General features: G+C 40.3%; 1 protein-coding gene across 4 annotated transcripts in view; it reads left to right on the forward strand.

Annotated features, from left to right (window-relative positions):
- LOC126338486 (uncharacterized) overlaps positions 1-17,307 on the forward strand; it is a 179,534-nt gene that overhangs the window by 118,988 nt on the left and 43,239 nt on the right. For all 4 annotated transcript variants that reach the window (XM_050001557.1, XM_050001559.1, XM_050001558.1 and 1 more), the window contains exons 5-6: positions 91-212; positions 7,826-7,991. In XM_050001557.1, the coding sequence (XP_049857514.1) occupies positions 91-212; positions 7,826-7,991 (288 nt within the window). The remainder of the gene's footprint in view (positions 1-90; positions 213-7,825; positions 7,992-17,307) is intronic.

The following is a 17,307-nucleotide window of genomic DNA, read 5'->3' on the forward strand; positions in this document are numbered from 1 at the left end:
TACATTGAGTGTGTTAACACAAAAAAATTTATGATCTTTGAGACTTCAGTCCATAAAATTTGAATCAATGATAATTTTTCTTTCTTTCAGATACTCAGCAGTTCTCTAAACCATTGGCACACACATCTGATAGCTGTTTATATGAAGGTTCTTCCTCTCATACCTTCAATAACTCTAGCAATGACGCTGAAAATAATTCGCAACATGAGAGAGTAAGCTTTTTTTTCAATTTGACATTTCTAATAAATGTTGAAAAGGTAGTATGTTGGATTAATAACTAGAACTAATATATATTAATAGGCCATACAGTTCTTATGAAGGGGCATTGACTTGAAGTATGAGAGATGTTACTACTTCTCTCTCTCTCTCTCTCTCTCTCTCTCTCTCTCTCTCTCTCTCTCTCACTATGAGGGTAAATTATACATGTGTTCATGCTAGTGAAGCAACATTAACTGGTGAGCTGATAAGTCTATAATGTTGGTATTATGATTATTGAAATCAAATGAGATGTATCATTTGTGAATTTACCACCCCTGTTGTAGACTTTTGCTGTGACCAATGTGTTATTAACATGCTTAAACTTCATTCAGCAATGAATTTCATTTGTTTTCGTACCTCAACTACAGAAAACAAAAACAAGTATTCATTTTTGTGTAAATTTTTCTATCAAACCATGTGTGACAAATGTGGTAGTTGCCGTAGAAATCTGAAGGAAGGGGTATACTGTGAAGACTGTGGGTTATGGTTTCATTGGGGCGAATGTAGTGGTGAGGACACATGGGTAGCTAAAGAGGCTCTTCCATGGCAATGTAGTTTATGTAGAAAAGATAGAAAAATCACTAAACAAGAGAAAAAAATTTATGCACTTAAGGCCGACTAAGAAAATGAAAATTTGGAATTATGTAGGTTAAGGGAGAAAAAAAGACGGGATGCTGGGAAAAAGAGCAAGCATAGGGGAAAAAAGGGAAACGGTTGAAAACACTTTTGAAATTCAGTTAGTTTGGCTTTCTATTTTAAGTATTAGAGGAAGGGCAACATCCAGATGTAATTGAATGTAGGTTGAAACTGAATATTATCTTAAAGAAAAAAGACAGATTGGGATCAATTCAGAATAGGAAAAGAAGAATTCTGCTTCTAGGTAGCAGTCATGGGAAGGGTTGTAAGCCAGCAGCTTCAGAAGAAATTGGGTGCACAGTTCAAGGTCACAAGTTTTGCGACACCAAGTGCTAGCCTTAGCCAGGTAACAGAAAACTTAGGTCAGGTAGCAGAGACTTTGAAAAGGAAGATTAGATAATTATAGTTGGGAGACCCAAAAACAACCTGGCTATGAATCCAAGACATAGTATTAGGAGTGGCCTGGATAAAATAGGAGCAGAAACTGGACACATAGATGTAGGCTTTGTGGAGGTCTTTCAGCACCATGAATCAGCCCTGGGTAAACACTGTTGTAAGGAATGTTAAAGTTGAGCTGAGCAGTATGCTCCCGGCACCAACAAAATGTCAAGTAAGTGTTGTTCCAGTTAATGCTATTGACAGATGGGGATACACTACACTTGGCCTGCACGTAAATAGGAAGGGAAAATATAAGTTCACTTCTGTTTGCAGATACTGTAATGGGGCCCCCAGTCACACATGGGATGATCCCTGTGGGTAATAGGACCAGGCAGACAGGTCTTTTTAGGGTAAAGCCAAAGTCCAGGCAGACAACAATGAAGAAAAATAGAATAAAAGAAGCTTCATGTACAGTAAATGGGGATAAAGCTAATGCTAGTATCAACTCATTCATCAAAATGTCAGGAGAATAAAAAATAAAGTAGATGAGCTGTTAGTGTGTTTAGAATGAGTTTGATATAATTTGTCTGTGTGAACACCATGCAATGGTGGGGATGAATAGTGTCAGAATCAATGGGTATAATTTAGTATCTTACACTTGCGGATTTAGCATGGATAAAAGAGGAGTTGCGATTTACACACAACAAGGGTATAAATACAGAACTGTAGAAGTAAGCAAATTTTGTGTTGATCAGCTCTTTGAAGTTTTTGCATGTGAACTACAGCTAGATAATGTGGTGTTGATATTAGCAACAGTGTGCAGGTCCCCATTAGGTGATTGAGAGGTATTCATAAAAAAGTTTGACTCCCTATTACACTCTCTGCCAGACAGACAAAAAGAAGAAATTAATAATCTGTGGTGATTTCAATGTAAATTTTCTAAGTAATTCTGATAGGAAAAGTGAACTAGATGTGTTATTAACATATAACTTAGAATCAGTGATCACTATAGCTCAAGACAGTAGCACTTTAATAGATAATCTATTCCTTCAGCAAGATGATGTAAAATGTAACACTTGTTTTCCCTGTGATAAATGGATTATAAGACCATGATGCACGATTGATTAACTTACAAAAATGGTTCAAATGGCTCTGAGCACTAGGGGACTTAACTTCTGAGGTCATCATTCACCTAGAAATTAGAACTACTTAAACCTAACTCACCTAAGGACATCACACACATCCATGCCCGAGGCAGGATTCGAACCTGCGACCATAGCGGTCGCGCGGTTCCAGACTGTAGCGCTTAGAACCCCTCAGCCACTCCGGTCGGCGATTAACTTACAAAACCTAGCAGAATGTACAGTTCAGAAATCATTAAGTAAAAGGGTAGCCACTTCATAGAAAGTTTAAGTAATGTTAATTGGGAAGATTTATATAATGAGCCAAAAGCTAATGATAAATCCAACGTATTTCATGATAAATTTATATCCTTTTTTGAACATCCAAAAAAATTACTAAATGTATCACCAAACAGTTTTCAAAGAAACCTTGGATTACTACAGGTATTAAAGTGTCTTCAGAAGGAAAAAGAAAACTGCATGAGACAACACGGCTTAATAAAGACCTGGAAATAATTTTACATATAAAAATTGTTGTAACGTATTGAGAAAAGTTGGCAGAAAATCAAGAAATATGTATGTTAGAGATAAAATTAAAAGCTCTGGCAAAAAAATCAAATCAATATGGAATGTTGTTAGAAGGAAGACAAGAAAAGTAACCACTAGGGTAGGTAGTATTAGTATTAAAGAGAATGAGACCCTCTTAACCAACAATACACAAGTAGCTAATGTATTTAACAACCATTTCTTAAGTGTAGGTGAAAACTTGGTGAGAATAGTCCAAAAGAAAAACCCAAGCAGTACATGGAGGAGTTAGTTTTGAGAAATTTTAGTCAGATTAATTTTCACCTAACAACATCTTGTGAAATAAGGAAAATCATTAAATCTTCAAAAAATAAATGACCAAACAGTGTGGAGCGGTTGCAGCTGATATTCTGAGTTGCATATGTAATGCATCACTAAATCAAGGTATTTGCCCAGACAAGTTAAAATATACCATTGTCAAGCCTCTGTACAAGAAAGGGGACACCACAGATGGCAATAATTAGCATCCGGTACCCATGCTTACAGCACTTTCAAAATCGTCGAGAAAGTAATACAGCCAGAGTGGTTAGCCATTTCATCAGTAATGGGATACTTAGTAAACCACATTTCAAATTTCAAAAATGTTGTTCCACTGAGAAAACAATATACAGTTTCACTGCCCAATTTAAATAGTAAAATATCAACAATAGGAATTTTCTGTGACTTATCCAAAAAATTTGATTGTGTGAACCATGACATTACGTTACAGAAATTACAATTCTGTGGTATAAATGGAACAGCATGTGAGTGGTTTAAGTCGTATCTACAGAACAGGAAACAAAATGTTTCTTTACATGGTTTAAGTGATTTAAGGAAGTTTGCCACTTCACCTATTGGGGTGAAAATACATGAGGTGTTCCTCCGGGTTCGATCATGGGTGCCCGTCTGTTCTTGATGTATCTGAATGACCTCCCTTCTAAGCTAAACTGACACTGTTTGCTGATGATACAAGCATCATTATTAATCCAGCAAAAGAAAGTCCAATAGAAAATGATACAAATAACGTCTTTGGAAAAGTTATTAATTGGTTTTCTGTGAGTGGGTTAGCTCTGAACTCTGAAAAAACACAATGCATCCAATTTTCTGCTGCAAGGAGTACAGTTCCTTCAGTAAGTATAACACATCAACAGAAGTCAGTAGCCACGGTAGAGCATACTAAGTTTTTCGGTGTACATATAGATGAGAATATTAATTGGAAAATTTATATTGTGGATCTCTAAAGTGACTAGGTTCACCAACTTTTACAATCAGAGTAATTGCCAAATTTTGAGGATATGGAAATTAGTAAACTAATACAGTTCACATAATTTCACTCTCTAATGTCCTACAGAGTAATATTTTGGGATAACCCAACACATAGGCAAAAAGTATTCATTGCTCAAAAGAAAGTGGTTAGAATAATGTTTGGGGTCATTGTCGCACATCTTGTAGGCATCTGTTAAAAAGTTAGGAGTTCTTACAACCACCTCACAGTACATTTACTCAATAACGAAATTTGCTCTCAACAACATGGACCATTTTAAAAACAACAGTGATATTCATGATTATAATACCAGAAGAAGAAATATGTACTTTATCCTCTACTTAACCTGTCTTTGGCACAGAAAGGGGTAAAATATGCTGCTTTAAAACTTTTCGATGAATTACCAGATGAAATAAGATGTCTGATAGACTGCAGTAATAGTTTCAAAAATAAATTGAAACCATATTTTCTTGACAACTCCTCCTATACTATAGATGAATTCTTGAATGGGAATAAATAAATCTATAGCTGGACTTGACATGTTCCGCATCATAACGATTACTGTGAGGTTGATCAGTGGAACATGTAGCTAACTAACTAACTAATTAATTAACTAACTAACCCCCTGTTGGGAATTGCTAGTGCAGTGACTATCTGTACACTGCTAGTATGCCAGTATTTATAAATTTGTAACTTGCTGCCACGTGGTGAACATCTGACATACTGTTAGGATTGTTCTAGTCAACTTGCAGATAACTGATACCATTCTTCACTTTTCATTGTACATTGACAGTATGTTGAGAGTTTGGCAATTGAACTGTAGAGCACACACAAAGACAAGAAGTAGTGTACTCTGCTTGGTGTGTGCTAAAGTGTGCTGTAGACAGTTATCAACAACTCAGGATCTCCCCCACTTAATAGGAGTTTAGTTGTAAACTGCATAATATATTTTGTGTACAGTATACAAAGCATTCATAAATTTCCCATCACAAACTCCTGGGAGAGGTAACAGCCACTGAATAGTATATAATTTGAATAGGAAACAATGTAACAAGACTTACAGGAATTGTTATCAGCCACAGGAGCAAGCACATGAAACAAAGTGTTTTACTATCCTACAACTGCTGGATACAGAATGACAAAACTAATAAATATAATTAGTCAGCAAATTGCTGTTGCTTCTTCACCTATGACACTTGGCCAAGTGAAACACATTCTTTTACTTGTTTGTTCATGTAACATGTACTTGGTTTCTTGTACAAATCATTATCTATATTGTGGTCTCCAATATAAAATAATGTAGAGATACAGTTTACGAATGAGTAATCATCTTTAACTATTTAAGTTGACAGTTATTTCTGTCCTGTTGCTTGTAAATTGAAAGTTTGTAACTGGAGTCTTTAAGATGTTATTAGGATTTGTTTCATAGTTTGCCTGTTATAAAATGGCATAAAGCAAGATTATGAAGAAAGCAGAAGAGTTTGGATCAATGTTTATTCAAAATTAACACAGGCAGTTAGTCTCCATAACCTCAAAAACATTTCAGATTTAAATTAAATGAAACATCAAGTTTACTATTACCAGTCACTGTTCGAAAATAGCCTTGGTTGCCTGACTGGGCAGATTAACTTTAAATGCATACGTTTTAGGTTAGGTTTTACCGTGACTGTTATTGACATTAACTGAAACAACACGTTTACTGTTACCATTTACTTTTCTATTATAACAACAGGAAAATCTGAAATACTTTAAATGCGAACATTTTAGGTTAGGCTTTACCGTGACTGTTATTGATATTAAATGAAACAATAAGTTTACTGTTATCAGTAAACTTGTTGTTTCATTTAATGTCAATAAAAGTCACCATAAAGCCTAACCTAAAATGTTCGCATTTAAAGCATTTCAGATTTTCCTGTTGTCATAATAGAAAAGTAAATGACTGAGAGGTCAGGTAATCCCTCTTCTTAAAGGTAAAGTAATAAGTGGTATAAATATGAAAGTGATTACTGCTGATGTGTGGAAATGAAGAAGGCAAATGGGGCAAGCATGTGTGAATACAGGGATTGTTCCCAGATGTAAGCATATATAGCATTGTATTAGATAGAGGAAGATGGGATGGGGATAGGAGGATCATATAGATAGAGGGGGAACACTGAAAAAACGGAATATCAAAAGAAAAAAAAAAAAAAAAGAAATAAAGCGACCTTAGGATGATCAAAGGAAGTAGCAAAGGAACCAAAAAAGAAGAGCTGGCTAGGAAAGCAAGGGTGGAATGGAGGCAGAGGTAGAAGAGCAGGTAAAGAAGGTTCATCCTGCGGTATATTTCTCTTATTTTATTTGCTTAAAATCCCATTACATAGCACATATTTTAGTTTATGTAGTTAATTCTGTTAGGTTTTTACAGACTTCATTTTAATTCATGATTTGTTTTAAAATTGAGGATTGAATTTCAGTGTTTTGAAATTATATTGCAGCAGGGATTTTATGGAAGTTTACAACAATCAATTGTACCAGGCCACTCCTGTTAACTGGCCAATTATCTACTTTCATTATCATATTTGTCACTAGTTTTGTCATATACAAAGGTACTAACACCCAAAAGTTAAGCAAGATCATAAAATGAGACCATATTTTGGGAACAAGATGTTGGAAGGATTATGGAGGAAGGTAATAACTTATTAAACAACATCAAACATACACAGTGCCCAAAACATACAGTTTGAATATAACAGATGCATTGTTAGCCACCTCAAGCAGAAACCTTGCTTTGTTGGTCACCCACAATTTATGTGATTTTGGTGAGAAAAACTGGCATTTAGTGTTCATCTTTGGCACACTAGTGTAGAATATGTTAGAAAGTTATCTATGTAAAACATCCACACATTTATTTACATATATAAGCCAACAACAAATTTCCTTTTGTGTTAGATTGCATGTGTGTGATAGGTCATATTCGAAATTCTAGATCCTAATATTTTACTGTTTGCTATTATCATGTTACCACTTATGTGTATCATGATAAAGTCTGTATTTCTGAATATTTGTGAATGCTGCACAAAATTGTTGCTATCTTTTCAATTGTAAATTTAATTTGTGGTTTTTAGAAGCTTTTAGCGATAGTATCCTCATCCCACAGGAACAGGGGAAACAAATACAGTAGATGAAGAATGGGCAACTTTGAATGGTGAAATTCTAAAGGCAGCAGAGGGTCAAGTAGGTAAACAGACGAGGGCTAGTAGAAATCCTCGGGTAAGTGAAGATTTATTGCAAAAGTAACATGGCCTCACTATACAGTTTAGTATTAAACTCAAATCTACAGGTTAGAATTCAGCAGCATAGTCATTGTATATAGATTATTCATTATACATCTGGCCACAGGATTCCAAGAATGGGGAAAATGGGGTTTACGGTGCAGGAGCTGACATCTGCCATAATTTCTAATACTTTAAGGCAGTACAAATGTTATTGTATTTAAATGTGAAAGATTACACTTCTGTGCCATTTGTAGTTGAATGACCTAAAGAAATTAAAATTTTGCACCTTATCTGAAAGATGAACATCTGATACATAATGTAATAGAATTTTGATTTTTGTTCATGTACAGGTTCCTGGTCAAATATTTTCTCGCTTAGGCGTGAAAGTTGAATTGGTGTCAGTGGATGACGACGACTGTAACACATCAGTTAAAAATGATACTTTACCAACTTGCAGATTTGGTAACAATGTTAAGTACAAGATAAATAAACCAAAAAAACATAAAAATTTAGCAAGTAAGTACTTCAAAAAGGCTATGCAAATACTATGTTGAGTAGCTCTTCTTCAATCAGAGGACACTTGTATATCACTGCTGATTGTAATAATTTTACTGGTGTCATCTTACTAATATGATCATAAACTTTTCTACATAGAAATACATACTAATGATATGCTCCTTGATACACCGTATTTCTTATATGAAGCAAGACAGTTCCCTGACCCACTGAAAGAATTATTTTAACTGCCTTCTTGAAAACTCAGGAAGGACCAAAGGTAGTCGAGTAGCTGTCATAATGGTGTATCCCTGGGAAGAATGGAAAAAGACTCTGCATGGCAAAGGGTAGTTAGCAAAGTACCACAAGTTAGGGTTTCTTCCCTTTCTAATTACGTAAGGAGAGGGGAAGAATGCACAAATGGCTCTGCGAGAGTGAAGAATACATAAATGGCTCTATATGAGTACTTAGTCTAATCTGGTCTTCACAGTCCCTACAGGAATGATAATTAGAGAGCTGAGGAATATATAGAATACAGACTCATCACTTAAAACTGGTTCTTGAAAATTCTTAAGTAGGCTTTGTTGGATGTTTCATCTCTGTGCCATTTCAGGTTTTTCAACATTTCCATGACACATTACTGTGAGTCAGATGAACCTGTGACCATAATGTGCCACCCTTCTTTCAGTATCCCCTGCTAGTCCTGTATGGTTTGGATCCCATACATTTAAGCATTATTCCAAGATATGAGGCACAAATGTTGTACAATGTCTCATTTGCAGACTGACTCAATTTTCCTAGTGTCCTAGCAGTGAACTGCCACAAGTCACAATCATCTGTGAGATCATTCCATTTTGTATCGCCCCCAGGGGCTCAGCATTCATTTGCTGAGTACGGGCTTGGCGACCCAGGGGTCCTGAGCTGGGGACTGGTCAGCACTGGCAGTCTCCTGTCACCGTAACCCCCGGACATGCTTCAGCGACCACTGTATGGTGCGGCAGTGGAATGTTGTGTGCTGCGGGGAATGGTAATCTTGGCTTGACCAGCTGGATTGCGAGGAAGGTAAACCTCTATAAAAACCCCTCAATCTTACGGTGTGCTGAGCGCCTATAAGATATGTGGATGTTGGGGTGGAACAGTCGCAAGCGGGCAACCTCTGGGGCACCTGCCGCACCCCAGTTGTATAAGGCTTACCTAGGCACGCGCGGCTCTGTCTGGGTGGACTTCTACTTCCCTAGCTGCTCGTGTGACCGAGATGGATCCTTCGAAATCCTCTTTTCCTCCTCCCAGCGGAAAGGGTGGGCTGCTGGAAGGTTCTAACACCCAGTCTCTGAAGAGGGCTCGTGCAGTCAGTCCCCCTGACTGCAGCACATCTTCGACAAGTGAAGTCTTTAGTAACAGAATGCATTCTGGTAATCAGAATGTGTTTCTCATTGTAAAACGGAAGGAGGGTAGTTTTGAGAAGGTTTCACCCTTCTATATACAAAAGGGTCTGGAGGGCATCTGTGGCTCCTTAAAATCAGTGAAGCGTTTGCGTAATGGGACCTTGCTCGTGGAAACTTCCACTTCCCAGCAAGCCACTAACCTGCAAGCTGCTAAATGCCTTGGGGAGTATGCCATAGACACAGAACTGCACAGCACCTTGAATTATAGCAAAGGTGTTGTGATATGCTGGGATCTAGTCGACATTCCCAAAGATGAACTGCAAGGTGAGTGGGCTCCGGAAGGTATCGTTGATGGATGGCAATCTCGTTAAATCCGACTCTTTTATTCTGACCTTCACTAGCACGAAACTTCCAGAACATATTAAAGCTGACTTCCTTCGCTTTAGTGTGCACCCTTATTTCCCATCACCAATGCGCTGTTTTAAATGCCAGTGTTTTGGGCATACCACCTTAGGGTGTAAAGGTGAAAAGACTTGTGGCAACTGTGGTAAGGCTGCTCATGAAGGAGTTGGTTGCTCGTCTTCAGTCAGATGTATTAATTGCTCTGGGAACCACACTCTTTGGAGTAGGGACTGCCGAATATTTTTAAAGGAACGCAAAGTCCAGGAAATCAAAACAACCAAGTGTATCCCCTATAGTGAGGCCAAGAAGATCTACAAGTCGATGCCTCAGTGCAGACCGAGGTGGTGAGTGTTGGCACTAACACCTTCAGCTGTCAGTGCACTTGCAACACAGCCAGTGTTTCAGAGCCGAAAGCCCCTACTCGAATGGCAGACAAGGGTACAGTGGCGAACTTGGGCCAACCCCTGTCGCCTCCAACAGCTGAGGCTGTTCCCAAGCCCAGTGCGCCAATTACCACTCCCACATCAGCTCCCCCAAAGCCCACCAAATCAAGAAAGCTCCTGTACAGCAGCAACACCGGGTCAAATCCCATGGTAAACCGTCTGACCATGCGGCTGTTGTTTTACGTGCGGCTTCATCTGACTCTTCCCCAGAGTTGATGGAATATGAGGTATGTGTGGGGAAATCATCTCGCCCCACACCTGCCCCTCCACCTGCTGCGGTCTCCCTGCCCCATCGGAGAGACAGGTTGAAGGTGCTGCCCCCAACATAGATGGCGCCCATACTTCAGTGGAACTTGCAAGGGTTCAGGACGCATGTGGAGGAACTTCGTCTACTCTCTCAGGGTAGACCACTGCGTCTCTGTCTCCAGGAGACTTATTTCCATCGCTCATACTCCCTTGAGCTGCGAGGCTATACACTCCACAAAAAGGACGACCTGCGTGGAGAGAGAGCTAGAGGAGGTGTAGGTATTTTCGTAAGGACGGACTACCACTCCTCGCCTCTCTCGCTTATGACGACTTTACAGGCTGTCGCTGTGTCCGTGCACGTGCGTCATCCGTTGACTGCCTGTTCACCTTACTTGCCGCCACATGACGCACTTGATGAAGTGGGCCTCACCGACCTTCTTACACAGCTCCCCCAACCATTCATTATTTGTGGTTATTTTAATTCCCACAATGTGCTTTGGGGCTCTGCAATCACCTGCCCCACAGTTAGAGCAATTGAGAGGCTTCTCCTGTCATCCTGTGCCTACTTGCTCAATGGAGGACAGAGTACTCATTTCTGCACAGCGACTGGGTCGTTCTCTGCCATTGATCTCTCGCTTTGCTCTCCAGCTCTTGCCGCCAGTGCCCACTGGGAAGTGGTTGCTGACTTGCATGTCAGTGATCATTTCGCAATCTGGATTCACCTGCCAGATGGCGTGGGCCCCCAAAAGAGACCACCATGATGGGTGCTCAGTGGAGCTGACTGGACACTTTATAGCCAGTTGGCCCAATTCGAACACTGTGCGACTGTTGAGGTGTCGGTGGATCATATTACCGAAACGGTCCACCATGCCGCTGCAGCATCCATTCCACAGTCCACGGGCCCCCGGAAGAGGCCACCTGTGCCTTGGTGGAGTGCCGAATGCCACTCTCCAATCAGGACCAGGCGTGCGGCTCTGCGTCGGTTCAAGTCTCGGCCGACTGCTGAGAATCTTGCAGTATTTCGGGTGGCGAGGGCAAGATGTTGCCGCATTATTCGTGAGAGCAAGAAGAGGTCATGGCAACAGTTCCTGAACACCATTAGTCATTCCACCAAAAGTTCCATTGTGTGGGAGACCAACAGGAGAATTTCTGGCAGAGGAGGGAGGTGCCCCATAGCTGCTGTAATGCATAACAACACTCTCCACACGGATCCGCGAGACATTGCCCAGACTATGGCAGCGTATTTTGCCACAGTTACTGCAACAACCAGTCAGGATCCAGGTTTCCAGCGCCATAGGGCCGTTGGTGAGAGATGTAGTCTGGACTTCCAGTCCGCCTCTCATGAAGTTTACAACTGCCAATTTTCTATGTGGGAGCTGGATTCTGCATTGTCTGGAGCTCGTGACACATCCCCTGGTCACGACAGGATCCATTACAGTATGCTATGGCACCTCACATTGCGCAACAAAGAAATCCTCCTCGCACTTTTTAATCCTCTTTGGGCATCGGGTCACTTTCCTGACGCGTGGTGTGAGGCAGTTTTAATTCCTTTTTTAAAACCTTCGATAACCTTGCCCTCCTGGAGGCGGCTATACAACAAGCTTTCCTAACGCTGTCATCACCTTATAGGTGTATTTTTCGACATTGAGAAGGCCTACGATACCACTTGGAGGCGTCTCATCCTGGAGCAACTTCACGAATGAGTTTTTCGTGGTTGTCTTCCTCAGTCTTTCCTCTCGCCACGATATTTTAGGTACCGAATTGGTGACGTCCTGTCTGATCACTTTGAGCAGGAGAACGGTGTCCCTCAGGGTAGCATTTTAAGTGTAACTCTCTTTGCCATCACTATTAATAGCATTATGTCCATAGTGAAAATTCCTGTCCAGTGTTCCTTGTTTGTGGATGATTTCTCTTTGTTTTGCTCGTCTTCAAGCCTTGCAATGGCAACGCGTCAGTTGCAACTTACTATTAGACGTTTGGGTGATGGGGCGCAGACGAGTGGTTCTAAGTTTTCTTTTTAACCGTTCTCGTTTGATTTTAACCTTTACTGAGTTGAGGATGAGGGACACTATTCTTACTTTTAAAGACATGGTGAGATTTCTGGGGCTCATTTTTGACTCCAAGCTCACGTGGTTACCTCACCTTAAAGACCTGAAACGGCGGTCACTTCAGGCTTTAAGTATTTTAAAATGTCTTAGCCACAGTAGATGGGGAGCTGACAGGACTTGTCTGCTCCAGTTTTACAGGGCATTTGTGCGATCTCGGCTCGATTATGGGTGCACGGTGTATGGGTCTGCTAGGCCTTCTTACTTAAAGATGTTGGACGTTGTGCACCATGAAGGGCTTTGGTTGGCCACTGGGGCATTCTGAACTAGCCCCATACGAAGCCTCTGTGCAGAGGCTGGTGAACCGTCACTTCATATGCGGCGACGGCTACTTACGGTACGCCAGGCATATAAAACTTTGTCCACACCATACACACCTGCATACCATACCATACCGTTGCTCAGCCTCCTCTGGCACGGTTATTTCATAACTGGCAACGTGCGACGCAGCCCTATGGGATTTGCGCACAGGATTGCCTCGGTGCAATGTCTGTGGCTGGTCTTCGTGTTTTACGTCGCGGTTGGAGAAGATCTCCACCTTGGCTCCTCCGGAGACCCAAACTTATTTTAGATTTGACTAATTTTAAGAAAGATCGTACACCAGATTTTACATTCCAATCTCTGTTTTTTAACATTTTAGATGTGCATCACGGTTTCACTGTCACGTACACTGATGGCTCCAAACAGGAGACTTTCCTTGGCTGTTCTGTGGTGTTCCCTGATCATGTTACCCAGATTCACCTCCCTGCTGAATATACCGTTTTCGCAGCGGAGCTCCACGCGATCCTGAAGGCACTGGAGCAGATGCATCATGTTCGGGGCGATCGATTTCTTCTCGGCTCCGATTCTCTTAGTGCCTTACAAGCACTGCAGAACCTATACCCGACTTAGTAGATGGTCCAGCTGACACATGACCAACTGTACTTGCTCCAACGGCGGGGTAAAGAGGTATCCTTCTGCTGGGTGCCTGGTCATGTCGGAATATGGGGCAATGAACAGGCCGATCGGGCTGCCAAGGAGGCCTGCAGAGAGCAGGATGTGGTCCAGTGTCCTATCCCCTTGCAGTCACTCCACAGGAAGTGCATGTAGTTGTGGGAGGACGAATGGCTGGTGGTGACGGCCAATGAACTGCAGTTGGTAAAGTCAACCACTCGGCCGCGGCGTTCCTCTTGCCGGTTGCTCAGGCGGGAAGAGGTAGCCCTCACACGTCTTCGGATCGGGCACTGTCCTCTCACACATAGCTTTTTATTACGGCGGGAGGATCCTCCGTGGTGTGATGCTTGTGGTGTGCACATCTCTGTCCGGCACATTTTAACAGACTGCATTTTATACCGTGATGCACGGGCAGAAGCACAAGTTGATGGGGATCGGCCTTCTGTTTTAGCTAATGATGAGACGTGTGTGTCTAGGGTTTTTAAGTTTTGTGATGTGTCTGGACTCTGGCCCAAACTTTTAGGCTGGAGGTTTTAGTGTATTGCAGAGTGGCTGACTCCTCCCCTTTTTTTCCTTGCGGTCAGCCAGCCACTTCCATCTGCCACATTGTTTTAGCTCCCAGTGTTGTCCATGTTTTACTGCTGACACCCTGCTTCATCCTACACTTCGGTGTGGGTGAGCACATATTTTTCAACGATTGTTACCCGTGTTTTATGTTCCGTTTTATATTCCTGTTCTGGGATTGTTCTTGACACCCGTCTCACTATGTTACTGAACGGGCCTGAAGACCTTGCTGCCGTGCGCCCAAAAAGCCCCTCTACTACTACTACTACTACTACTACTACTACATTTTGTATCACTTGAAATTGTTTCCTTTTCTGCTGCCTTGGTATAGTTGCTGTTTCCTTCCTTATTAGGCTGTACCTGTCTTTTAACTCTGGACGTGTTTTCTAACCACCTTTTCCTAGCCAACTTTCTCTCTTCATTTTTTGCTGACACTCATGATTGGAATATACCTTATATGACTGCTTTTGTTTGCTCAAAATTCTAGGAAAACAAAAGGGTCAGGAGGCATGGTTCAATCAAATGTGCCAGGAAGAGTTGACTATGAAACATGAGGCATCAGGATATAAAAGATAGCTGTATGAGAATAAGAAAGGAAATGGCAAATAAACTAAGGCAAGAGAAGTGGAAATATTACAAGGAGCTAATAGAAGAAGCTGAAGAGGACTGTATCCATCAAAGGATATGACAAATGTACCAAAAAGTAAAGAAAGTAATACAGAAATACAAGAAAAAATAAACAAATGTACCAAAAAGTAAAGAAAGTAATACAGAAATACAAGAAAAAATAAACATTTGTTGAAAAACACACAGACGAAAATTCTCACAAATGACACTGAAGTAGAACAGGGATGGACAGATTACTTCACAGAATTAGTAAACTGTGAAAGCCCCATTGAGTCTCATCCATGTGAAGTACCAGACACCATAGATGGCAACATAGAGACCCCCAATGAAGAAGAAATACACCAAATAATCAAAAACTTAAAAAAGTATGGCTGTCATTGAAGTTCAAATTGCAGGAAAGCTGGTAAAGAATGGAGGGCCAGTACTAGTTAAAATAATTACAGAACTATTAAAGAGTATTTAAAAATATGAGAGAGTGCCTGATGACAAAAAGACCATAATCTGAAATGCAAAAAGAATTATCCCCCAGTATGTGATAATTATAGAGTGATGGCACCCCTTAGTGTAAGCAACAAAATTCTATAAATGTCTACTGAAGAGTATGATCCCAATTGCAGGAGAAATTTGAGGGGACTATCAGTGTGGTTTCAGAAGCAACATATCAATGACACACCACCTTTCTATGCTCAGGCAGGTAACTGAGAACATAACTTTGATATTCACATAGTTTTCGTAGATTTCAAAAAGCTTGTGACAGCCTACATACAGGCACAGTCATCCCTCCACAAAAGTTAGTAAAGCTAGTTCAGATGTGTTTAGAGAAAACCTTTAGCAGGGTAAAGATCAATAAGGTAATGCCAGAGTGTTGTGATGTCAGCACTGGTCTTATACACAGTGATACATAATCTCCAACACTTTTTAATTTAAATTTAGAAAAGACAGACAGAGATCACCAACCCAAACCAGAATAAATCTGGGAAATATCACAATATACCTGCTTGCATTAGCTGAGAATGATCTAATAAGTGATAGTAAAGAGGACTTGCATCTTGTGACAAGGTCTTACAGAAGTATTGTAAGGACAGAAGGGTTACAAATTAACAAGGGGAAATCTCAGTGTGTGGTTGTGAACAAGGCCCCAGTGATCAAACCACATTGATAGTTGATGAATTCACTTTTAAAAGAGTAGAAATATTTAAATATTTGGGAAGAATTTTTCCTGAGCAGAGTAGAGTGGAAATTGAGATTAAGTCGAGAATTCCAGCAGCAAAAAGATCGTATTTCGGGTTACAGGGTATGCTGTGCTGTAGAGCAGTATTGAAAAGTTTTAAAATCAGACTATATCATAGTATAAGTCCTCCCATAGCTATGTATGGTTCTCAAACATTTTCAGTAAGGGAAACATATGAACAAATACTGCTAGTCTTCAAGAGAAAGATATTAAGGGAAATATTTGGTCCCAAGAGGGACACCCAGTCATAGGAATGGAAGATATTAAAAACCAGGGATTGTCAGACCTATACTTGCAAGCTGATTCTGTCTGAGGGATGAACAAAAGAATATTGGTGTGGGCTTGATACCTGATTAGGATGGAAAAGGAAAGACAACCATGAGTAGCATACTCAGGATCTGTAGAAGACAGAAGGAGACAAGGAAGGCCATGGACAAGATGGAAGAATGATTTCAACAGAGATACAGAGGTGATGGGACTAAGGAAAGGAGAATGGACCATGGAGGCCAAGAAAAGAAATGGTTGGTGGAGGGGTGTAGAGAACCCGTATGGTCTCCCAGGCCAAAATGACTGGTGCAAGAAGAAGAAGAAGAAGAAGAAGAAGAAGAAGAAGAAGAAATTGTTACCACGAGGTAGTTGTAAGAGATGACTGATTTAAAATATTATTTGTTGATACCACAGTCATAGGTAATACTATTCTGCGTTATCTGAAGTGGGCAATTTTACATGTCTGAACATCGAAGCAAGTTACCAAGCTTTGAAAACTTGTCAAGATCTGACTATATATTTGTGCACTTTTTCAGGTATTACTTCATTATAAGGTTCTGAAACATTTGCAAAATTTTAGATGTTACTATTTATATCATCTTCCATTAAGTATATTATTTGAGCTAACGTTTAATATTTGATTAATCATATTAAGAATTTGCAGGAATGAGCACAAAATTCAAATTTTAAAGTCTCTACTGAAAAAAATTGTTTTTATCCTTTACAACCATTTATGTTTTACTTTTAACTTTTGAAAAATTAGAGTAAAGGGACATCATTTTAAATATTAAAGTATCATTGACGTTACTGTGCCACATCTTCTATAAGCAGCTTACCACATTGCTACAGCCTAATGAGGGTAAAGCATGGTCACATGAAGCACTCAATGTTTTCAATTGCAGTACGTAGAGAGTAGTCTGAACTTGATTGCTTCAGTTTTACAGAGCCTTTTTGTGGTCCAGGCTTTGCAGTGGCTGTACATTATATAGGTTTTCTAGGTCATCATACCGTAAGATATTTGGAATGTCAATTGTGAGGAAATTGGGCTGGCCAATGGAGTTTTAAGGATCAGTTCCATTCTTGCCATCGGGACAAAGGCCAGTGAGCAGCTCTGTGTCTGGCAGCAATTCCTCA

Source organism: Schistocerca gregaria, chromosome 1 (genome assembly GCF_023897955.1).
Source record: "Schistocerca gregaria isolate iqSchGreg1 chromosome 1, iqSchGreg1.2, whole genome shotgun sequence".
In the NCBI taxonomy this organism is placed as follows: domain Eukaryota; kingdom Metazoa; phylum Arthropoda; class Insecta; order Orthoptera; family Acrididae; genus Schistocerca; species Schistocerca gregaria.